This window comes from Spinacia oleracea, chromosome 3, assembly GCF_020520425.1.
Source record: "Spinacia oleracea cultivar Varoflay chromosome 3, BTI_SOV_V1, whole genome shotgun sequence".
NCBI lineage: Eukaryota > Viridiplantae > Streptophyta > Magnoliopsida > Caryophyllales > Amaranthaceae > Spinacia > Spinacia oleracea.
In genome coordinates, this window is record NC_079489.1 from 143,050,813 (window position 1) to 143,076,665 (window position 25,853).

At 37.7% G+C, this 25,853-nt stretch overlaps 1 protein-coding gene across 1 annotated transcript; it reads right to left on the reverse strand.

The window, feature by feature from the left end:
- Positions 1-998: 998 nt before the first annotated feature.
- LOC110789362 (uncharacterized) lies at positions 999-21,026 on the reverse strand. The gene is made up of 9 exons (XM_056840877.1): positions 19,223-21,026; positions 13,932-14,328; positions 13,576-13,845; positions 13,071-13,463; positions 12,705-12,965; positions 12,281-12,612; positions 12,019-12,198; positions 11,822-11,926; positions 999-1,313 (listed from the first exon to the last, which is right to left on the reverse strand). The coding sequence occupies exons 2-9, from the start codon at positions 14,010-14,012 to the stop codon at positions 1,298-1,300; spliced, it is 1,638 nt and encodes a 545-aa protein (XP_056696855.1). The 5' UTR covers positions 14,013-14,328; positions 19,223-21,026; the 3' UTR covers positions 999-1,297.
- Positions 21,027-25,853: the final 4,827 nt, after the last annotated feature.

Consider the following 25,853-nt stretch of genomic DNA (forward strand, 5'->3'; position numbering starts at 1 on the left):
CTTACAGCTTCTCTAACACTATGCATGTAATCTTCAGAACAGGCACTTCAGTCATTTCTACGTAACCAATTAACTTTTCAGAATTTAAACTGGACTATATTAAGTCACCTTTCAGCTGCTTTGTCGACTGCTCCATCTACAATAAGTTCCTGATATTTTGCCTTCTAGATAGGAAGTCCTATCAATACAGAAACAACACAAAAATTAAAATGGAGCGCGCATTCGCGTCTTCTGAAACTGAATTACATGAGATCAGAGTCATGCAATACATGATTGAGATCGAGAAATCGTTATGTTTGAGCTATAAGAAACACAACATATACAACAACAACAACAACAAAAAAACAAATTACAAGCAATTCTGAAACATGATCAGATGAGATCGGTGTTAGAGTCATCTGTAAACATTTTCTTCACGCAAAAAAATTTCCTTCATGTTATACCAATGACACAGATCGCAAAATCTCTTTTAGCTGGCCTACTATTGTAACAATGGGTGTACATAGTCTAATTTAGTCAAGGAAATGGGCAAAGATATACGAAGTACAATAGCAACAAGAGTGACAAGGATAGACCACAAGCCTACCCAATGACAGAGCCAGGAAAACGATCTAGAGAAACCCCAAATAATTAATCTACAGACCAGAAGCCTAAAGAAACCCCAAATAATTCGTGGATTTCAAACATATAGAGTAAATTAGACAACACTAAGTCCAATTGATTCATCAAATATTAATAATAAAAGGAAATACCTTGATGAAACCAATTTCATTGGCATTGCTACGGAAGCATTTCATATCTGAAAGTACACATTTTAAACAAAGATCAATTGAGACATTATGAAAATCTACGACTCACAAAGCTCTAACTTGACTACTTTATTAACTATTCCCATTCCGCATTATCACTTTATAAGTCACTCAAAATATGCAAGTAAATGACTAATAGTATAGTACTATCTAATAAGCAACTCATTGATGAAATAGAAAGCGGGTAACTGCAGATATTAGCATACTGAAATTTAAAAGACTGGCCACTGTGGAGGGTTCTGCCAGCATTGATCACGCAATCATTGAAACGGATGCGCTTGAAGATCATTGGGCCGATGGGGAAGGCAGAGCTGAACCACCCACAGCAGAGATGAATCTGAGAGATAGCACAACCAGATGCGCACACATTCACAATCCCTACGGAGTAATTGGGTATACCCGAGGGTAAGGGTGCACCGGGTGCTTGGTTAATGATCAGATCGACCTAAGAGAACTTGTTGGTATCATCCCAAATCCGGGTTCGCTTGTCAATGCTCTTTGGTGCTGCACATAAATAGAAACAAAAGACAAAGAATATACTTTTTAATGATTTGATGAATACTGGTAATCAAAATATAGGCACTAAATAACACCAATTAAAGCAAACAATAGAACGAAATTGATGTTAACTGAAAGCATTTGGAGACAAAATTAACTTTTTTGAATGTGATACGAGGGAATCAGGAAAGATACTGGAACCAACAATCCATCAAAATAAACCAACTAAAAGAAAACATCGAAGGGTTTGTAGATCAAATATGTTCCGCCATATTATTGTTTATGATTAGTCTTGATTCTTTTCCTCACACAAAATTTGTACAATTGAGCTAGATAGTAGTAACAAATCAGCCAAATACTATTGGAGCAAGAAATCAACAACTTCTATTTTGAAAAATCACAATGGGTAAACAACCATTGATGAGCCACCACCAATGTTCGTAGTTAGTTTGATAATATAACATCATTTAATCCTTAAATAATTACATTCCTCAAGCACAGGAGTACGTACGTTAAAAGTGGGTTTTACATCACTAATCACTAAATTTAAACTTAAACATCCCAATAACAAACATGTCAAAGAATGCATCAAATTTTCCATTAAAACAGAATTGAACATTCATTTATAAAAATCAAAATTACAAAAAATAGAAAAATTGATTAAAACAATTGCACCAAGGAATATCATCAGCATCAATCATTCTAAATTTCTAATTTCTTTCCACACTCTTAAAAAAGTGAATCATTATTGTAAAGGTGTCTTCTAACCCCCATTTCAAATAAAAAACATCAAATATGAAACAATACAGTGAAATAATCAAAATGCAAAGTGAGCCATTTCAAATAACAGTTCAAATTTTCAATTACAAACTCCAAATAATCAATTAGAACAGTATACATTATGCCTGATAATAGTAGTTACCAAAAGCATTTATATAAATAATCCCAAAATATGAAATATTACTTAACATTCTAAAAAACAAATCAAACAAAAAAGAGAAAGTAAAGGGCAAAACCTGGGATAAGAAAATATGTCTAGACCACAGAACTTAGGTTTAGAAGTATCTACGTCATCTGGATCGGGTTCGAAAATTTTTATTACCTTCCAAAATGTATGTCATTTGGGTTCAATTTCATGAAATGGGTAATGCCCTTTAACTTGTTGTTCCTTCTTATCTTCCGCTCTCTCCTCTGATTTTTCCAATTGACTTCTAATCTTGCCATATCTTCTACTTCTAAGCTTCAAACTGATGTTGTTAACACAAAAAAACCCGAATTAATGGCGAGTTTATGAAAGATTTGACTTTTAGGTGAAAAAATAGTTGTGTTAGGGTTTCCACAAACTCGGATACGGTAATTTGAAGGGAAAATTTTCCAATTACACCACAGATTACCCAGAAAAGAAAAGCAAATTCATCTGGAATACTGAGCTTAGCTAAACGGAAACAGAGAGCGCGAGAAAGATAGTACCAAGCACGGCATTGAAAATGAGAGTAAAAAAAGTTAGGGTATGGAGGAGAGATGAGAGCTTGGTTTGTTCGAAAATGGAAGAAATGAGATACTGGTGAGTGGTGAGGATATCTCAGAGAAAAAAGGTGGCAGCATCGATAAGGCCGAGGGTAACAACGTAAGTACACTATTATTAAGGAAAAGACAAAAAATCAAACATGAAGGAAATTGGGGGCAATTCAGATAATTCACTATTGTGTGAATAGTAATCAAAGTATGAGGCTTTATAAGTGTTAGGATAAGTGATAAGGAATAACACAAAACATACACATTTTAACCGAATACAGCAATTAGCTCAAAGAAGATGCGTACATCCACAGCCCATGGCACAAAACATTAGCATTGTCCATACGAGTATAATAACTCCAATATTCCATTCATCAATGATAACCTAAGGCAGTAGAAGTCACTATTGAATCTATCCTAAAGAAATGGTAAAACATTTAACGGCAATTAGCCCAAGAAACAACACCAAATACACCCCCAATCTCCACTTAAACAGAAACGTACATGAAATTGAATGCGAGATCGTTTCACATTTACTTGGCGATAGCTTGTTTCACTCATAAACCTTCACTGGGACGCAGTACAGTCTAGCATCACAATTTCTTAACAAAATTTCAGAACAAGTACGAAAGACGCTCCTCCTCAATGACAATTATACCATAATTAATGTTTTCCATATAAACTATGAAGGAAATAATGCCCTTGGTCCAAGTATGCATTCTATGATAAGTCTAATAAATGCGGTTCAGTATTAATTAACAAGTTAATAATTCAGTGAGATCAAGTGAGCTGAATGCCTAGCTAGAGGCCGCTTCAGTTCAAGTGGAATTAATGATATTAATCCACAGCTTACTCTTGACTGAACCCGTAGGGTCACACAAATAGTACGTAAACGGATCAAGTATTTAATGGCATTAAATACTCCATCTATGAATATTCGGAATCGATGGATCTTGGTTTCAGTGGGAGCTGAGATCGTCACAGGCAAGAAATGAATACTCCGGAAACGATGATATTGCCGGAAACGGAAATATGGATCGTATCGGAAATATAAATATTATCCAAGTCGTAGATGTTGCCGGAAACGGAAACATGGTACGTATCGGAAATTATTATCGGAAATGGAAATATTGCCAGAATCGGAAATATTGCCGGAAACGGAAATATTGTCAGAATCGGAAATATTATCGGAATCGGAAAATAATTCCGGAAACGGAAATATTAAATATTTGTTCGAAACGGAAATTAATTCGGGAATCGGAAATATTAAATATTGTTCGTATCGGAAATGAATTCCGGAATCGGAAATTTAATCGGAAGCGTATCGTACGAATAAGCATCGGACGAGGCCTGCCGGACGAGGGCCCAGCACGAAGCCAGGCCATCGCCCAGCAAGCCAAGCGCGCCACACGAACAGCCAAGGCCACGCCAGGCCCAGCAGGCCGTGGCAGCGCGCACAGCGCGCGCAGCGCCTCGCTGCGTGGGCTGCTGCTCGCACGCACGCGCATGGGCGGCCCATCGTGGCTGCCGTGTGTGTGTGCGTAAGTGTTTGTGTTCATGCACGATTCCTAAAACATGCAGAGTTCGGTTAATGATTAAATTCCTAATTCTATTTGATAAATTAATTCATTAGAGTTCTTGTAGGATTCTAGGTTTAATTAATTTGTATCTGAATAGGATTCCAATTCCCTTTCCATACCCCTATAAATATGTGGCCTGGGTTCACAATTTATAACGAGTTTTAAAGTATTCAAAGTGAGTTTTTGAGAGAAAAATTCAGTCACACATCTTGCTCAAAAGTGCCGAAAATTCTAGTACCTTAAGGGCGATTCTAGTTGGTCAATCTTAAGGCGGATTCGGACGTGCTGTGGACTATCTACGGAGGGACGACACTTGGAGTCCTAAAGACTTGTTCTTGCTCGGTTCGGGCGCAGCTAGGGAGGGCACGCAACAAAGAGTATGCATCTAAATTATTCTATATGATTATGTGTAAATAATATGTATTCCTGGGTTAATGGTTGTTTCCGCATGATTTATGTAATATCATATGTATCATAACCTAACAAACTATACTCTAAAATGGTAGTTCCTGTCAATACTCATCTTCAAAACGTATACTTTAACTTAAACCAAAAACGGCAGTCTTCAATCCGTGGTGCCAATTTTACAATAAATCAAACATTTCAATTCCAATAGCCTATAGAATGTTTCCAAAACCAAACAAATGCAATAGTTTATAGACAAACTATGACCAAATCTCATACTACGTACTAAACTATGCCCTTGCAACTACACCAATGCAAAACAAATTTAAAATCTCCAATTATTACGAACTAACAAAAGGCGAAGCAAAGTTTACCTTCACAATCTTCATCATCTTCGACAGGAAAATCTAACCAAGTCTCAGGATCATGTGCAATATTCCCAGAAAATGTCAAAACCTCATCAGTTAATCCAACAGCTTCGTTAACCTAATCATCATCCTCCTCCTCAACCTTCTGCAATCCCAACCGATGCAAACTCGAAGACGATTCACAATTCTCTATAACACTTCGTTTATTTCCGAATTCTGAATAATTTCTATCTGTGTTTGAAATAGGAGCATTGACCGACGATTCTTCGTCATCATCTTCGTTACCCGAAACCGAAGAATCAGTCGATTTCGACCGATTTAACACAGGGAAAACTCGTTGATCATGCGATTGTGAAGAAGCAGAACAACCCGTATTAGGAGGAGGAGCGAGAAAATTCGCGACACCCCATAATTGTCGAGTTAGGGTTTCTTTAAATTCGCTGAGATAGCTTATACTGAGAGCTTTGATTGTGCTAACGTAAAGGTTGAAGACGAAATTCAAGGAAGTCGTTAATGGTGCTGAAAGTGAGGAGGAGAGAATACGAATTCGTCGGGAAATTTGACGAGGGTGGTTAGGTTTCGCAGCGCAGCAAGGACGTCGGTGGGAGGTTGAGAAAAACGTGGGTGGTGGAGTTAGAGTTAGGCGGCATTCTGCCAAAAAAATAGAGAGAGTTAGGCGGGATTTTTTTTCCCAAAATTAATTTGGTTTGCGTCCTCGGAAACACATGTGTTCCACGTGTCTTTATTTGTAAATAGCGACGCTTTAAAACGTCGAAATATTTTGCGACTCTATAAAGCGTCGCAATTTACAAATTCATATTCGCGCCCCACCCCTCCCTGCGACTCTTTGTTAGACCGTCACAATTGTTCCGTCTCAATATGTACCTTTTTTTGTAGTGACCCCGTAATTTTATACATTTTATTAATATATTTTAACGTGTAGTTAATTATATTCAAATAGAATTTACGAATTTTAGAAATAAATATGTAATTAACGAATATTTATTTTTATACGTTTTACATATTTCAACGATTTATGAAATAAAAATAATTTTAGAATTTTATGTTGAAAAGAATTTGAATTACGAAAACACGATTGAATTTAGAAAATAATCCTAAGCGATGTTAAATTCAAATGCCAAACTTAATTCTAATCCTAGCCCAATTTGATAAAGCCCAAAACAAATAACCCATAACCCCCAATCCTTGTTTCAATTCACGTGAAATCATTCACACATCCAAAACCCTTCCCTCCTCCTTACTTTCACGTCATTCTTCTCTCCTCTCTTTCTATTCTCTTTCTTCCTTACTTCTCTCGTCGGCCACCACTGATTGCCCATCGTCGACCGGCGCCGCCGCCCCGTGATGCCGCCGCCCAGATTCCTCCACAGCCGCTGCACTGTCATTGTCAACTTCTTCTCCCTCTGGTTCGTCTTTTCTCTTTTATGCTCTTTTCTTGCTTGCTCTCTTCACACGCCAACACCCACAGCCACCACGTTGCGCCGCGCCGACCCTGCACTGCCTGCAGGCGGCCGTCGTCGCTTCCCTTCCGGCCATCACTCTCCTTCCTTCTCGCTCTTTCTTTTCTCTTACTTATTGTTTGTCCTTTTGTTGCTCGCAGCCACCGTGCTGCCGCCACCAACCACCACCGACTGTACCGGCTAGCCGCGCCGCCCCGCCTGCGAGCACCGTCCTGCTGTCGCAGCCCCTTGTCACCGGCCAATCTCTCTCTCTTCTTGTTTTGGTTAATTCTTTAACCTTTTGATTAATTAATGTAATACTATGTTTTAATAATTTAATTAAGGTTTTCATAGTTTAAATTATTATTTTTGATAATTTATATTTAGAATTCAAATTATATGTTGATATCATAAACTAATTTATTTTCAGATTTGTTAATCATGTTTAAGTTAGGGCTTTAATTATGTTTATTAATTTAATTCATGTTTTCTTGGATTAGATTTATAGTTTTATGGTTTAATTATAATTTTTATATTATATTTTTTATATAATTAAGTTGTTAATTTTCAGATTATACAATTTGATTGAAATAATGATTTTAATTATTAAAACATGAATTTTTAAGGTTTTAATAGTTTTGAAATCATGGTAGGATGATTATAAATTATTAAAGTTATCGTTTTTATGATTTCAAAGTTTTGGGAGTAGTTTGAAATTAGTTATATTGCTGAAAATTTAAAGTACGATGTTTGCAAAGAGTTTTCAACGAATTTCAATCACTAATTCAATAATTGTTATGCTAGGAAATCAAATATTCAAGTTTTGATATTGGGGAAATTTCTAAATATGTTTAGGATGCATTTAGAATGCTTTATTGTGGTTGCGAATGATTAGAGATTCATTTGGATTATTTGTTGGTTGTTTTAGGCGGAGAATTCTCTTTAGGCGACTTTTGAAAATGTTAAAGTGACGTATCAGTTTGTTTACACAAAGTACGTACATACCTGTGTGCTTGGAATGTATGTTATTTGTTGAATCCATGTTGAAATTTGTTGATGAACTTGGTTATGTTGGAATTACATGTTTAATATTGTTGGATTGACGTGTTGAACATATATATTTCGTTATGAGAATTATAACATGTTAGTATGGATGATTGATACAGACATGTTGGTTGGGAACACTAGATTATTTTATATATATGTATATTGATTCAGATCGATTGATCGTTTTTCCCTTTTAGCTTTTCACTGCTTTGTGAGGGCCGAGGACCTTGTTTAGTAAGTTGAAACCTTATACCCATATAGAGGGGTTGTTCAGTATTAAAGGAAAGGTTGAATTAATTGGAATAAGTCTTGATTGATACCTCTGTGATCACTTACTTAATTCCAAGATAAAAAAAAAGTTTAGAATAATTGTTGATTGTATGACTTATGTGATTGTTGAGTCATAACAAAGTATTAATCTGTAAATCATGTAAAGTGAAACTGAGTAGCAATAGCTTTAGACTGTGCACGTCTAAAGTGACGGACAATCAGGAGTTGGGGTCATGGGTCGCCTATGGCTTTCTCTGGGCCGGATTGATCACCGGTTCTATTTTATTCAAAAGTCCCTCGATATCGCAGGTCATTGGGGTTTACGGAGTCGCGCCCGTACCTCGTCTTCCTTAGTGAAGAAGTTTCTAGTAGTCAACTCAATCCATTGACTATTTCAATTAAAATAATATTAATGTTATAAAAGTCTAGTCCAGTCTAGTCTAGTCTAGTTAATTATGTTTTGGTTGTCCTTAAGTACGTTATTAGTATCATGTTAGGATTGTTCGTTTAATAGAATCATGTTAGGATTATTATTGATTTAGTATGTAGTACTCAGCTTTGTTGATTACGTGCTTTTTCTTGTGCATGTTGATCATGGCTATGCCTTGTTGATCCTGTGATGACCCAATCTTTGGTGAGCAGTCTCTAGGGATCAATAAGCATTGTCCACTGCAGGTTTGAAGATGATGCATCACTGGGGTTCGGGATCTGGAGAGATTTGTGTAGTCGTTATTTTATTTCATTTGAATTTTGTTTTGTTGAACTTGTTTTAACGGACTTGAATTCGATTTGAACTAATTAGGTCGACTTCGGTTTGTTTGTTTTGGTAGTTGACTTATTTAAATTATTAAAGTTATTTATTATGTTTTCCGCTGCAAAATTCTGAATAATCCGTTACGTTTTCACACGGGCGATAATGCCTTGATAATTCTGTACGTTTTATATTAAAAAGTTATTTTAGAAAAGAGAGAATTGTCGGGGTGTTACACCGAGCATCAAGTCAAAACAGTCGATGTAATGATTGCTGATTTCAGTAACACTTCAATTTCTACTTACTCTTCGAGTTCTAGTTCAAAACATAATCCTAATCCAAACAACTTTGCTTCACAAGAAACTGACTTTGAAATTCTAAAAGCTATCAAAAATCATGAAAACAAGACGCCCATAATTGAGGAAACAGAAAAAATCAACCTTTCTAACAACAGTGATTCAAAGCTAGTTCAGATTGGTTTAACTCTATCTCAAGCAGAGCGGGATGATCTTATCAAGATACTTTCAGAGTACATAGACGTCTTGGCATGGTCCTATCATGATATGCCAGGGGTTGATCCAAGCATCGGTCAGCATACAATTCCCCTTATTCCAGGTTCAAAGCCCATCAAGCAGAACCTCCGTCGCATGAAACCGGACGTTTCCCTCAAAATACAAGAAGAGGTCTCCAATAAGCTAGAGGCCGGGTTTATTCGAGGAGCAAAGTATCCAGAATGGATTGCAAATGTCGTCCCAGTTCCAAAGAAAGATGGCAAAGTACGAATGTGTGTGGACTACAGAGATCTTAACAGGGCCAGCCCTAAAGACGGTTTTCCATTACCCCACATCGACATCCTGGTCGACAACACCGCAAATCATGCCTTACTCTCTTTTATGGACGGGTATGCAGGCTACAATCAAATTCCCATGGCAGAGGAGGACACGGAGAAGACAACCTTCATCACTCAGTGGGGTACATATTGCTATACAGTTATGCCGTTCGGACTGAAGAACGTTGGAGCAACCTATCAAAGAACAGCCACAGCCATCATGAGCGATATGATTCACCGGGAAATTGAGGTATATGTCGACGACATGATTGTCAAATCCAAAGAGCGACATGAGCATACCTCAGTACTTCGAAATTTTTTCAACAGGCTCAAGCAATACGACATCAGGCTTAATCCGCAAAAGTGTGCATTCGGGGTAACGTCAGGCAAGTTACTCGGATATTTCTCAACTTTCTAAGGCTCTTTACAATCTATTATTTCACATTTAAGGGTAATTGGGTCGTTCTAGGACATTTTTAGGCAAAAATGACGTTTTCGAACCCAACTTTGAACTAAAGAAACTGAGGAATGTTTTCAAACTTATTACACGTTTAATATGCATAGTTATAAATTTCTAAGGCTCTTTACAATCTATTATTTCACATTTAAGGCTAATTGGGTCGTTCTAGGACATTTTTAGGCAAAAATGACGTTTTCGAACCCAACTTTGAACTAAAGAACCTAAGGAATGTTTTCAAACTTATTACACGTTTAATATGCATAGTTATAAATTTCTAAGGCTCTTTACAATCTATTATTTCACATTTAAGGCTAATTGGGTCGTTCTAGGACATTTTTAGGCAAATATGACGTTTTCGAACCCAACTTTGAACTAAAGAACCTAAGGAATGTTTTCAAACTTATTACACGTTTAATATGCATATTTACAACTTTCTAAGGCTCTTTACAATCTATTATTTCACATTTAAGGCTAATTGGGTCGTTCTAAGACATTTTTAGGCAAATATGACGTTTTCGAACCCAACTTTGAACTAAAGAACCTAAGGAATGTTTTCAAACTTATTACACGTTTAATATGCATATTTCTCAACTTTATAAGGCTCTTTACAATCTATTATTTCACATTTAAGGGTAATTGGGTCGTTCTATGACATTTTTAAGCAAAAATGACGTTTTCGAACCCAACTTTGAACTAAAGAACCTGAGGAATGTTTTCAAACTTATTACACGTTTATTATGCATAGTTATAAATTTCTAAGGCTCTTTACAATCTATTATTTCACATTTAAGGCTAATTGGGTCGTTCTAGGACATTTTTAGGCAAAAATGACGTTTTCGAACCCAACTTTGAACTAAAGAACCTAAGGAATGTTTTCAAACTTATTACACGTTTAATATGCATAGTTATAAATTTCTAAGGCTCTTTACAATCTATTATTTCACATTTAAGGCTAATTGGGTCGTTCTAGGACATTTTTAGGCAAATATGACGTTTTCGAACCCAACTTTGAACTAAAGAACCTAAGGAATGTTTTCAAACTTATTACACGTTTAATATGCATATTTACAACTTTCTAAGGCTCTTTACAATCTATTATTTCACATTTAAGGCTAATTGGGTCGTTCTAGGACATTTTTAGGCAAATATGACGTTTTCGAACCCAACTTTGAACTAAAGAACCTAAGGAATGTTTTCAAACTTATTACACGTTTAATATGCATATTTACAACTTTCTAAGGCTCTTTACAATCTATTATTTCACATTTAAGGCTAATTGGGTCGTTCTATGACATTTTTAGGCAAAAATGACGTTTTCGAACCCAACTTTGAACTAAAGAACCTGAGGAATGTTTTCAAAATTATTACACGTTTAATATGCATAGTTATAAATTTCTAAGGCTCTTTACAATATATTATTTCACATTTAAGGCTAATTGGGTCGTTCTAGGACATTTTTAGGCAAAAATGACGTTTTCGAACCCAACTTTGAACTAAAGAACCTAAGGAATGTTTTCAAACTTATTACACGTTTAATATGCATAGTTATAAATTTCTAAGACTCTTTACAATCTATTATTTCACATTTAAGGCTAATTGGGTCGTTCTAGGACATTTTTAGGCAAATATGACGTTTTCGAACCCAACTTTGAACTAAAGAACCTAAGGAATGTTTTCAAACTTATTACACCTTTAATATGCATATTTACAACTTTCTAAGGCTCTTTACAATCTATTATTTCACATTTAAGGCTAATTTGGTCGTTCTAGGACATTTTTAGGCAAAAATTTAGGCAAAAATAGCATTTTCATATGCATACTTTACTTACTTGTTTAGTGGCTCCTTAATCATCAAATTTCTCTTCTTCTGTTGAGAATCAAATATGTAGACCTCACGTTTAGATAAGCAAAGAACTAAAAGCATCCAATGACTCCTACATACAAACAATAAACATATGTAGTTAGAAAAAAATAAGTTAAATTTATAACAATCAATTAAAAACGAAGTTCAAATTAATTTTCATACTTTTCGTAGTATGGACATAAGATGAATGTCTTAGAAGTAAGTGCACTCATGGACCTCGTCATGTACGATAGAATTCGATCTGCATCGGTCTTTAACATGGTGGCCGAGATCATCTCCGGGCACATGAATCCAATAGTATTGGAGTGACAATCATCGTGAAAACACAACTCACTCAAAGCCCTATAATATATAGTGTAATAAGAACGTTAAGACAATCATAAAAATCAAATTTAGGGGCGAAATATTAATTTAGGTAACTCACATAATAAAAACTTGTATTATCGATACATTTAGCCATGCTCCCGAGAGAAGTTGAGCGGTGTCTTCAACGGTGACACTAATTTCAAAGTCTTTTTCCATATTGAATGTCCTTTTAGTGCCTTGCACCTTAACGCGCTCCCCTTCTTTTAATCTCAACATCATAGTTTTCATTACATTGCACTTACCACTCAAATTTTGCACTTTATAATTTTCAAGGAAATATGTTTTTGATTTAGTGTTGGACGCTTTTGTTTCGCATCCACTTCTCCCAAGCACTATCTCTTTCCCTTTGTTCCCTTTCCCTTTAGGCTCTTTACTTGTAGGCTTGTTTACCTGAGGTATGATTTTCAAATAACGATATACATATTAGTGAGCATACATGGTATAATAGTTCTACTTCAAATTATCATGCATATGTTAGTTACCTCCTCATTCGTAAGCGACACCAAATGCTTTGGCCACTGAGTGAAGGTACCATGAGCTTGAGCAAGTTTCTTAATATATTGAGAAGGCACGGGGACGGGAGCTTCTTTGTACGCGGGCTCAAAATCATCAACGCTCACTTTCACGTTATCGGAAGTGACGTCGTTGTGGTGATCAAGGATCAACTCTGGACATATGGTACCATAGGCAACAAAGACTTTCTCGGAGCCTATGTTCAGGTATAGATGGCACGGGACAGGTTCCTTATTATTTATTTTGAACAATAACGCAAATACAATGTAACATGTTAGAAAAGTTCAATAGAATTAACTAGAAAAAAATTACTTAAAAGACACAAATTATCATACCGTAATGTCGGCAAAAGGATCTAAACCCCCAGAACGACAACTACTATGAACATTTGCGTCTATCCTCATCTGGCTTGGTATTTGGACACCAAGTTCTTTAGCAAATGTGATAAACTTCTCCATAACCATGGCATCCATCTTGGAGTTCATCTCTTGTATTGTCTCATCTTTGACCCTTTTGGTCACTCTTGCTTCCATTTCCTCCATCTCCGCATCTCCATACCGTCGAAAGCTACGCCGCTCTGCGGTCCCCCACACAGCTTTGATGCCTACTCCACCACCAAATGTTAGTGGTCTCCCTTCTTTAGTCTTACCAAGTGCACGAGATAAGACATCATCTCGTGTACTTTTGGGAACAAATTCCCCTTCATCTTGTTTCCTTTTCCATTCATCCTACATGAAATCAAATGGTTTTGAGAAAAGTTCAACACTTGGTTTCATATTTAAGAACATATATGAAATTAGAGGAATCACAACATTACGCAAAATTGTTAAATGAACTTACAATATTTTCTTTGACCTTTTGTGTGCCCTTATCCGGCAAGTAAGGATTTCCTTTCTCATCTGGTACCGATCTTGCAAGAAGCCATAAACATGTCCTACTCGGCAAACTTGAAGCAATTGTAGACGCAGAGGAACCATCAGATGACGAAGAAACTGAGGGAATGTACCCTTTTCTTTGCCATTCACTTGTCTTTTCAGCATATGATTTCTGTCCCATATGATGAGGATATATGTTGAAAGATTGACTCTGTCTTGCTTTCTCACTTATTTCCTAATTTTAGGGGGGTAAAAGAAATTATTACAACAAAATAAAACTTAGATTATACCAAGACTTTAAATAAGAATATTTTTTTATACCTCAGCTTCTTCGGAGGTACGTATCTTCACAAATTCCTTCCATATATCCTTAGTTATATAGCTATACAAATCATATGGCATCCGTTCATCTTTTCGCCTTTTTCTTGTATCATGGATCCAACCAGTCGCCAATCTTGATTTGAATTCCCTCCACCGCGTATCACAACTCTTTAAGACAACTTCTTTCTTAGTTTCATCTGTGATATGAAATTCTCTCTAAATGAAAGAAAAATTCTCTCATCTGTGATATGAAATTCTCTAAATTCTCTCTAAACTCTTTAAGATTTTCGCACCCCATTTCCCTTACGGTACACCGAAACTAGCTCAAATTACCTTCAGTATGACGGATTTGACTATCTTGGATTGTTTTCTCTCTTTTTTTCTTCTACCCAAGCATCTGCAAAATTAAAGGGAGCAGAAGTTTATGTTTAATAGCAAACCCAACTTTGAACTAAACAACTTAAGGAATGTTTTCAAACTTATTACATGTCTCATATGCATAGTTATAACTTTCTAAGACTCGTACTAATCTATTATTTCACATTTAAGGCTAATTGAGTCGTTATAGTACATATTTAGGCAAAAATGACATTTTCGAACCCAACTTTGAACTAAACAACTTAAGGAATGTTTTCAAACTTATTACATGTCTCATATGCATAGTTATAACTTTCTAAGACTCGTACTAATCTATTATTTCACATTTAAGGCTAATTGAGTCGTTATAGTACATATTTAGGCAAAAATGACATTTTCGAACCCAACTTTTAACTAAACAACTTAAGGAATGTTTTCAAACTTATTACATGTCTCATATGCATAGTTATAACTTTCTAAGACTCGTACTAATCTATTATTTCACATTTAAGGCTAATTGAGTCGTTATAGTACATATTTAGGCAAAAATGACATTTTCGAACCCAACTTTTAACTAAACAACTTAAGGAATGTTTTCAAACTTATTACATGTCTCATATGCATAGTTATAACTTTCTAAGACTCGTACTAATCTATTATTTCACATTTAAGGCTAATTGAGTCGTTATAGTACATATTTAGGCAAAAATGACATTTTCGAACCCAACTTTGAACTAAACAACTTAAGGAATGTTTTCAAACTTATTACATGTCTCATATGCATAGTTATAACTTTCTAAGACTCGTACTAATCTATTATTTCACATTTAAGGCTAATTGAGTCGTTATAGTACATATTTAGGCAAGAATGACATTTTCGAACCCAACTTTTAACTAATCTACAAATTAACTTGGTGAAAAAAATAGTTGCCAAAATAGTACCTATCTCACTATTTCTCTTTTTCAACATAAAATCCTTCATCATGATCTCGGCGCGTATAACTCATGTCAACATCGTCAATCATTTAAGGGATATGCCAGGAGGAAGGTGGAATCTCATTAAACTGCTCATCATACTCTTCTTCATCATCTACATCCTCAACGCCAAGTATTCTTCTTTTGCCTTCCAGAACAACTGACCAACTACGATCGGCAGGGTCAACCATGTAAAAGATGTGTTTTGCCTGTGATGCTAATATGAAAGGATCTGCAAGATGCCCAACTCGACTAAAGTTTACAAGTGTTAGGTACCCATGTTCATCCTTTTTGACACCGCGACTAATATCAATCCACTTGCACCGGAATAGAGGAATCTTAAAATCCTTATATTCCAACTCTAATATTTCTTCAATGACTCCATAGTAAGAGTTCGTCTTATCTACAAGTGTTCTATCTTTTACACTAGCATACTCTGAAGACAAACATATTGCCGTAACACCACTATTTTGTATCGTCGTTTTGTCATCTTGTCGCTTCGTGTAAAAAGAATAGCCATTGATGTCGTACCCCTCATAAGATATGACTTGACATTTAGGACCATATGCCAACCATCTCACCATGTCAGATACCTCATTAGGCGTGTCGGAAAATTGATCCATCACTCGACGCTTGAACCATGTGAGGAATGAACGATTATGCTCTTTTAAGTTGAGGACCATTTTTTGAAGGATATTGCTCTCTAAGAAAGTTCATGTGCTCAGCCACGTATGGATGGACTTCACTAAGACTTTGCACCACAAACAGCTCAACCTTACACATCATTTCAGAACCGATTGATATCCTTTTCCTGCCAATTGTACCTTGACCCCCAAGTCTCCCATCATGTCTAGACTTTGGTACTCCGACTTCTTTCAAACGTGCCATATATTGAGAAACCCATGCAGCAACTTCCTCCGCGACAGTTCGTTGGACAATACTAGCTTCAGGTTTGGCCGGATTCATCACTCTATCTTTCAAGGTACCCATTTCCCGTTCAAAGGGATACATGTACCTCATACAAACTGGCCCACAAAGCTTAATTTCACGAACAAGATGAATAATCAAATGAGGCATCATGTCAAAGAATGATGGCGGAAAATACTTTTGAAACCGACACATGGTCTCAAGTACATCGGCCTGCAAATCATCCAGTATTGTTGGATTGATCACCTTGCTACAAATTGTGTTGAAAAAGAAACACAATCTTGTAATGGTATACCTCACTTGTGGCGGCAATATCCCTCGAATTGCAACCGGCAGCAATTGTTGCATCAACACGTGACAATCATGAGATTTCATTCCAACTAATTTCAAGTCAGACATGGACACAAGTCTACGAAAATTTGAAGAGTAACCAGCAGGGACCTTTAAGCCATGCAAAGACTCACAAAAGCTAGCTTTCTCCTTTTTGGACAAGGTGAAACAAGCTGGGGGAAGGTACCAGCGTTTTCCCCTTTCTTGAGGTGCCAACTCGGAGCGACCCATAGCAGCCATATCTTGTCTAACTTTAGGCCCATCCTTCGTTTTCCCTTGCATATTCAACAATGTCCCAACAATGGCATCACAAACATTTTTCTCAATATGCATTACATCCAAAAAATGCCTAACTTCCAAATCTCTCCAATATGGGAGATCCCAAAAGATAGACCTCTTCTTGTAACCACCACTTGGCTGACCTTTATAAGGCTTACCAAACTCTGTCTCAATGTCTTTAACCCGTTCATAAACCTCACACGCACATAAGGGGGCAGGAGCTTCTCTCATCTCCAATTCTCCATTAAAAGCTTCCTTCTCTTTTCGAAATGGGTGATCTTCAGGAAGATACATCCGGTAATCCATGTACACATCTTTCCCACAAAATTTTAGGCGCCTCGAGACCAAATCATCATGACAAACTGGACATGCCTTCTTTCCCTTTACAGAATACCCTGACAAATTTCCATAAGCCGGGAAATCATTTATCGTACAAAAAATCATGGCACGTAAAGTGAAATTGGTTTTGGTGTATGCATCAAACATCAACACCCCTTCATCCCACAACAATTTCAAATCTTCAATGAGTGGCTCTAGATACACATCTATGTCATTTCCGGGTTGTTTAGGCCCAGAGATTAAGAGCGACAACATGATGTATCTACGCTTCATGCATAACCAAGGAGGCAAATTGTATATGGTGAGAAGAACCGGCCAAGTGCTATATTGGGTACTAAGTGTCCCAAATGGGTTCATTCCATCCGTGCAAAGACCAAGCCTGAGATTCCGAACTTCTTCCCGAAAGACCTTGTACTTTCGATCAATGTTCCTCCATTGTGGAGAATCAGCAGGATGCCTCATTAACCCATCTTTCTTCCTCCCTTCGGCATGCCACCTCAAAAGTTTTGCAGTTTTCTCTTCTGAGAAAAGGCGCTTAAATCTTGGTATAATAGGAAGATACCAAAGCACCTTAGCCGGAGAAGGTTTCTTCTTTGTTGATGTTGCATCATTCTCCACGATCTTGTAACGGGACAATCCGCATCTTGGACACTCATGCAGATTTGCATACTGCTTTCGATACAACACGCAATCATTTGGACACGCGTGTATCTTCTCGTAATCCATACCCAAAGGACACATAAGCTTCTGGGCCTCATAGTTAGACCTTGGAAGTTTGTTTCCTTCAGGAAGATTACCGGACGTGGCCTCCAAAAACTGTGAAAAACTCTTGTTGGTCCAACCGTTTTCCACCTTTAAGTTGAAATATTCGATGACGGCACCAAGTACAGTTTGTGTAGAACCAGGATATAATGGTGTTGCGGAAGCTTTGATTATACTATCATACATACGGGGACGCTCAACGAAATGATGGTCTTCCACATCATGCATCATATCATCTATCCTATCTTTCTCCTCTTCTTCCTCACTTTCAACACCAATATCATCCTCAATTTCATTATCATCACCATTATCACAATTATTATGCTGACTCGAGCTCGGCATACTAGAACTTGCCCCATGATCTATGCTCTCACCATGCCATGTCCACGTCGTGTAGTTACCCTTAAAACCGCGACGAACTATGTGATCAACAATATCATCAATATCCCGATACCCCCTTGAATTATTGCAATCACAACAAGGACACAGAATTAAACTTGATTCATGTTCTGATTGATGTTTCAAGGCAACCTTAATGAACTCTTGAATCCCTTGTAAGAACCTTGTAGAAAATCGTTTACTACCATACATCCAACTCCGATCCATTTTCAACCACTAAAGATAAAACAATATGACCAAATTTTGTCAAGATGTTAGAATATAAACTAGGCTATTCATATCATTATAAATCCATGGCTTCCAACAAAACCTACCATAACTAATAACAAGTTCCCATAGTACAATTCATTTCACATCACAAATTCACAAACCCAAATTTTGTAGCAAACCCAAAACATGATTTCATATATCGATCACCTAAATTCATTTCATAACCTAAATTCATTTCATAACCTACACAAACCATCTCATAAACCTACACAAACCCAAAACTTCATTTCATAACTTTTAATTCAACAAAACCTAAATGTAATAAACAATTAGAATTCAACAAAACCAACTATTATAATAACCTATTCCAATTCATCAAAAACTACAATTAAAATTCAACAAAACCTAAATCCTAAAATGTACCCAATTATTCAACTAAATAATATCCACAATTAAAATTCAATCTTAAATTTCAATTCAAATGTACAACTAAAATTCAATCATAATATCCACAATTCAAATTAAAATGCACAATTAAAATTCAATTAAAATTTAACTAAATAATATCCACAAACTTTCAATCTTAACATCAAAATTTAAATTCAATCTTAAATGTAACAACTTTTTTATTCAACTAAATAAATTCCACACACTAAATTTAAACCCAATTATATATTGAAAGTATAAATATTTAAAAACAATTTAAAATGTACCTAATTATTAAAAGAGGAGAGACGACGTGACTGAGAAGGGGCGCCGGTGGAGTGTGCGGCGGCGTGGCCGGCGGCGTCAACAGGGACCAGCGCTGCGTCGTCTGGAGAATGACGGCAGGGGCCGGAACAGGGGCCTTGTTGTGCGCTGCGTCGTCTGGAGAATGTCGGCAGTGGCCTTGTGGTGGGATGTGCTATCAGGACGAACAGAAGAACGACGCAGGGGCCGGAACAGGAACAACGACAATGAAGCCGCCGGTGAAGCAGTGTTGTCGTGAGTTGAGTTTGGGTGTGAAGCAGTGTTGTTTGTCGAGCAAAACCTAGGTGTTATTGCTCACAATTCGTGGTGGTTTCGTCGGTGAAGCAGTGTTGTTTGTCGAGAATATTAATTCGTTTTGCAATTAAGTGTGAGCGGGAATTTAAAAAAAAAATCAAAAGCTTGTGCATCGCAGATTTATAATTCTGCGTGGCAAATGACTCTAGGGGCACCATAGAGTCAATTGCAACGCAGAATTATAAATCTGCGATGCAATTGATTGAGTAATTTGCATCGCAGATTTATAATTCTGCGTGGCAAATGACTCTGGGGGGCATTCTAGAGTCATTTGCCTCGCAGTTTAACAAATCTGCGATGCAAATCACTAAATTTTATGCTAAAATTTGTTATTTGCTTCGCATGTTCAGAATGGCGTGGCAAATGCGGGGATGCAAATAAGCCTTTTTCCACTAGTGTAAGGTGCGCTAATTTATGCTAATTGAACAACAAGCTAGGTCGGGATAGGGTTGGAAAAGTCAACTAAAACTAAATCAACTAAACTAACTACCAAAGGACAAACATGTTCAAGGAATGAGATCAAACACCAACAATAATGAAACGAGTATATGAGCAACAATTAAGAACGATGATGCACAAGCAAAGCATGAATGAGACGTTGGTTAGAAATAGATCCCCAAATGACTCCCGCCTTGGATCGATTCTTAGAATAGTCAAATGCGAACTCCCGTCCTACACACAACTACCCTTAGGTCACGGTTAAGCACAAACCAAACAATAGTCAACTTAGGTCACGATCCCTCGATTTTCCTAAAGTCAACTACCCCAAAATCTAAGTCATACACAAGTAGCTAATTTGCATACAACAAAGTTTGAGTATGCTCAAACAAACAATAATTTAATCATGCAACATCACCAAATTCAAACTCATTTACCCAAATCAATCATTGTTAGGTTTTCACCCAAACCCTAACCAATAAACTACTCCATCAACATAAAAATATGAAATTTATAGAAATTAACGACTAAAAACATGATTCTAAACATTAATAACAACTAATCTAAACATGAATCGTTAAACTAAGCAAAAACAATTAAATTAAATAAACGACAAATAAAGTAATAAATAAACAATAAATAAGGAGAGAGAGTAGAAAATTCTCATTGATTGATGAATGAATGCTTCAAATCTTCTTGTATTATCCATAATCCTCCATTTTCAATGATAATTTCTCATTTTTCTCTCTCTAAAAGCTAAACCCAACTAAAACCCTAAAAAATTGAGAGAAAACTAAATTATGTACATGGTAATTTTAGTATTGACCCAAAAATAGATATTTATACTACAAGTTAATAAAAGAAATAAAAAAAAGAAAGGAAAAAGGAAAAGAAAAGCAAAAATTTAAAAGAATTTAAAAGGAGAAAACTAAAAAGGGAAATAAAATCAAAAACTAAAATTAATAAGAAGAAAATAATTCAGAGGAGAAGAGAGAGAAGGAAAAAGTCAAAGAAACCAAACCCCCCCCCCCCCCCCCCCCCCCATTTTTTAAAAGCCCTCAGACCCGTCTTCTTCGTATCTTTGCTCCTCTCCTTCGCTTCATCCTCCATCATCATCAAGACCATCATCATCAGCCATCGGCATAATCTCATTCAATCTCACGGTAATCATTCAATCGTCACCGTTCATCTTCATCATCTTTATCAATCATCAACCATCTCACCGTTGATCAACATCACACCTCCACCCATCATCAATCATCAACAGCTCTAATTCAAGGAGCAAACAATCACAGCCCTCCGTTGAGTACTTGTACGGCGAAAAATCGAGCCAACCAACAACGAACCACCAAGGTAAGCACGGCACGTGACTTTCATTAATTCCGTACCAAATTGAGCGCTCAAATGTTTGCCCGAACGTTAATGGAGCTTCGGGCGAACCCGAGTTTGGTTTGGACGAACACATTGAGGTTCGACCGAACCTCATACAATCATAAACTCTAAATTTCATGTTCGGCCGAACCAATTTACGGGTTCGAACGAACCAATTACTCTGTTTTTGCTCTGTTTTCTTGCTGTGATTTTTGGTCTCTAAGTGGCGGTTGATGTTGTTTGTTGTTGGCTGTGTGGGTTGAGTGAGGGGAGTTGTTGCCTCGCCGGTGTTGGTGATGATTTGGGGGTCGCAGGTGGTTGATGAGGTGGAGAGGAGAGCCGAGTTGAGGGTGTGGTGATGGTTAAGATGTGTGTGGTGTAGGCTAAGTTTGCCTTGTGTGTCTTGGCAGCAGTTGGGTCAAAAGGTTGAGGCGCATAAACGACAAAGCCCATGTTCCAATTCTTTTCCTTCATGATCGTTGCTTTCTTGATTCTTTCAACTCAATCTCGGACCATGAAACTCTCACCTACATAATAAAAACAAACACGAGGGGAAATCACGAAATAAAAATAAAACGAAAATAAATAATAACAATAACAATAATAATAATAATAATAATAATAATAATAATAACAACTAAAAAAATAAGAAAAAAATGAAATGGAAATAGAAATAGAAATAGAAAAATAATAACGAAAACTAAAATAATTAAACTATAAAATTATAAAACAAATAAAATAAATAAATTACGGAATTAAGATCTAAAAACTAACAAAAATAGCTAAAAACGCTAAACTAAGTTATAAATACTGAAAATAAGAAATTAAGGAAAATAAAAACTAAAAATACACAAAAATAGAATAAAACGATTCAAATTATGCCAAAATCACTATCCTATGAGCGACATAAATGCCACTCGTCAATTGCTATTTCTTTGTCAAGAAGTGTCCTACCTGCCAAAAGTGTGCGAATCTGAAGCACATTCCTTCATCATTGCTATACTCTCAATCATCACCATGGCCGTTCTCAGCCTGGTGATCGACGTCATCGACAAAGTCATTCCAACGGGCACCGGGGGTCATGAGTTCATACTGGTTGCTATCGACTACTTCACCAAATGGGTCGAGGCCAGATCATTCAAAGTGTTGGGTTCCAAGCAAGTGGCCCAGTTCATACAAGAAAACATCATATGCAGATACGGCGTTCCTCACGAGTTCATCAGTGACCAGGGAACCCATTTTCAAGGAGAGTGTGAAGATCTATTCACCGAATACAAGATTCAACATCATCGCTCTTCGCCTTATCGCCCACAAACCAATGGGGCAGTCGAAGCAGCCAACAAGAATGTCAAGACCATCATCATGAAAATGACTACCAATTACAAGGACTATCCCCAGGAGTTGCATTTCGCATTGTGGGGGTATCGAACTTCAATTTGCACTTCAACTGGTGCAACTCCATTTTCATTGGTCTATGGAATGGAAGCAGTACAACCTATCGAGCTGGAGATACCTTCTCTAAGGATAGCCCTCGAAAGAAAAATTCCATAAGCTGCATGGGTACAAGCAAGATATGACGAGCTAGTCATGCTCGATGAGCGTCGGCTTCGAGCCGCTCACCATGTACAAGTCTATCAACGCCGAGTGGCCAAACATTTCAACAAAAGGGTCAGAACCCGAAACATCAAAGAAGGCGAGCTTGTCCTGAAAGCCCTTCGCAAAAGCACCATGGACCCAAGGGGAAAATTCAAACCCAACTGGGCAGGCCCATACATTGTCAAGAAGATCCTCCCGGGGGAGCAGTCGAATTAACAGACGTCGATGGAACGGAATTCAGATCTCTGACAAACCTCGATCAACTCAAGAAGTTCTATGTCTAAGTTCCATGTTCAAATTTAAGAATCCAATTCAAAGTCCTGTAAGGTAGTCAGAACTACGTCCGGCCTGATTCCCTAACGGGACACGTAGGCAACCTCATTTCGAGGCCCAGCCACTTTAATACAAAAAAATTCAAAACTTCCTCAATTAAGGGCATCCTAAAAATCAAATCAAATTTCAAAACTCAGTTGTTGTTGTCTTTATTCCAAATGTGCCAATTCAAAGCAAAGCATGTTCAAGCGGAATTTAACACAATAACTCTTCATTTGGCTCTAATGCCTTCAAAGATAATTCAAATACAAAGTCAGGATCAAGTGAAGCAAAGTTCAAAGCCTTTTTACTTCCTAAACACATTTTCTAAACACATCTTCCAAACACATTCTAAACACAATTCCATCCAATACAATTTCAAACACATTTAGCCTACAAAGATCTAGGGTCGGGCGACTATGCTCTCGAGTCTTGGCACCTTGAATACTATCCCCTGGCTCCTCCCGCAATCAATCATCAATCTTCCCCTTACCCAAGCGGCGGGAGAAGGAACTTGCTAGCCTTCCAAGACGGGAGGACGACGAACCTCCTTTGAACTCCAAACGGTCAAGCACCGGATGGGCCACATGTTAGGTTATGATACATATGACAATTCATAAATCATGCGGAAAAACCATAAAGCCAGGAAAGCATATTATTTTCACATAATCATTTAGCATAGAATAGATGCATACATGTTGCAGCGTGCCTTCCCTAGCTGCGCCCGAACCGAACAAGAACAAGTCTTTAGGACTTCAAATGTCGTCCCTCCGTAGATAGTCCACAGTACGTCCGGATCCGCCTCAAGTTAGACCAACTAGAATCGCCCTTAAGGTTACTAGGAATTTCGGCTATGTGTTTGCAAGTGTATGGCTGGTTTTTCTTTCAAAAACTTACCCTTTGAATACTTCAATCGTGCCTGCAAATAATAACCCTAGGCCCTTATTTATAGAGGTATGGAAAAGGAACTGGAATCATATTAGGATACTAATTAGTTAAACTAGAATCCTAGTAGGACTCTAACTAATTAATTTTATCCTTTTAGGATTAGGAATTTAATCATCAAACAAATCCTATACAATTTAGGTTTCGTATGTGAACACAAACTCTACACGAGCATGACCCACGAGCGTGCAGGCCATGCCCGCGCACAGCCCACACGGCCGCTCGGCCCACGCGAGCCGCAAGCCCATGCGAGCAGCAGCACAGCTCGCAGCCCATTGCTGCGCGCGCTGCGCGCGCTGCCATGGCCTGCTGGGCCTGGCCTTGCGCTGGGCCTGGCGTGGCCTTGGCTGTTCGTGTGGCGCGCTTGGCTTGCTGGGCAATGGCCTGGCTTCGTGCTGGGCCCTCGTCCGGCAGGCCTCGTCCGATGCTTATTCGTACGATACGCTTCCGATTAAATTCCCGTTTCCGGAATTCATTTCCGATACGAACAATATTTAATATTTCCGATTCCGGAATTAATTTCCGTTTCGAACAAATATTTAATATTTCCGTTTCCAGAATTATTTTCCGATTTCGATAATATTTCCGATTCTGATAATATTTCCGTTTCCGTTAATATTTCCGATTCCGGCAATATTTCCATTTCCGATAATATTTTCCGATACGTACCATGTTTCCGTTTCCGGCAACATCTACGATTTGGATAATATTTATATATTTCCGATAGATCCATATTTCCGTTTCCGGCAATATCATCGTTTCCGGAGTATTCATTTCTTGCTTGTGACGATCTCAGCTCCCACTGAAACCAAGATCCGTCGATTCCGAATATCCATAGATAGAGTATTTAATGCCTTTAAATACTTGATCCGTTTACGTACTATTTGTGTGACCCTACGGGTTCAGTCAAGAGTAAGCTGTGGATTAATATCATTAATTCCACTTGAACTGAAGCGGCCTCTAGCTAGGCATTCAGCTCACTTGATCTCACTGAATTATTAACTTGTTAATTAATACTGAACCGCATTTATTAGACTTAACATAGAATGCATACTTTGACCAAGGGCATTATTTCCTTCACCACACTCCCGTCACCTTCCTCATAGTCAGTTGATGCAGGACGTCTAGCTCTAGAACCTCGGACTCTAGCTGGTCCGGAGAGAGAAATGTCCCTCTGGCTTAGGCCTGTCATCCATACAATGTACCCCGCAGACAGAGTAACTGACTCAGGTGGGAATTGGATACTCAGGAATGGTTTGGTGACCCAATACCGCCTCCAAACTTCAAGTCGATTGGCATTCAGGGCAGCAGGTTTTGGGTTCTCTTCAGCACAGTCCGGGATCTCCTGTTTCAAGCCATACTGTCTCATCACTCGAGCAGGCGAGTAGAAGACTAGCATTGTGAGGCTTGGCACCCTCAAAGCAGTAGAATCAGGGGCATGTCTCATGGCAGCAATTCCCCACCAAGGAACTACCCACATTATACAAGATTCAATTCTAGAGAGTGCGCTTCGCCACTCGTCCAATGAAAGCCGGCCATACATCATGGGCCGCACACTTAACCCTTTTCTATTATAGCTCTCCATGTTCTCCGGTGGTGCCATCATCATGAGCCTCTCCATAAGCCAAACCTTGGGGA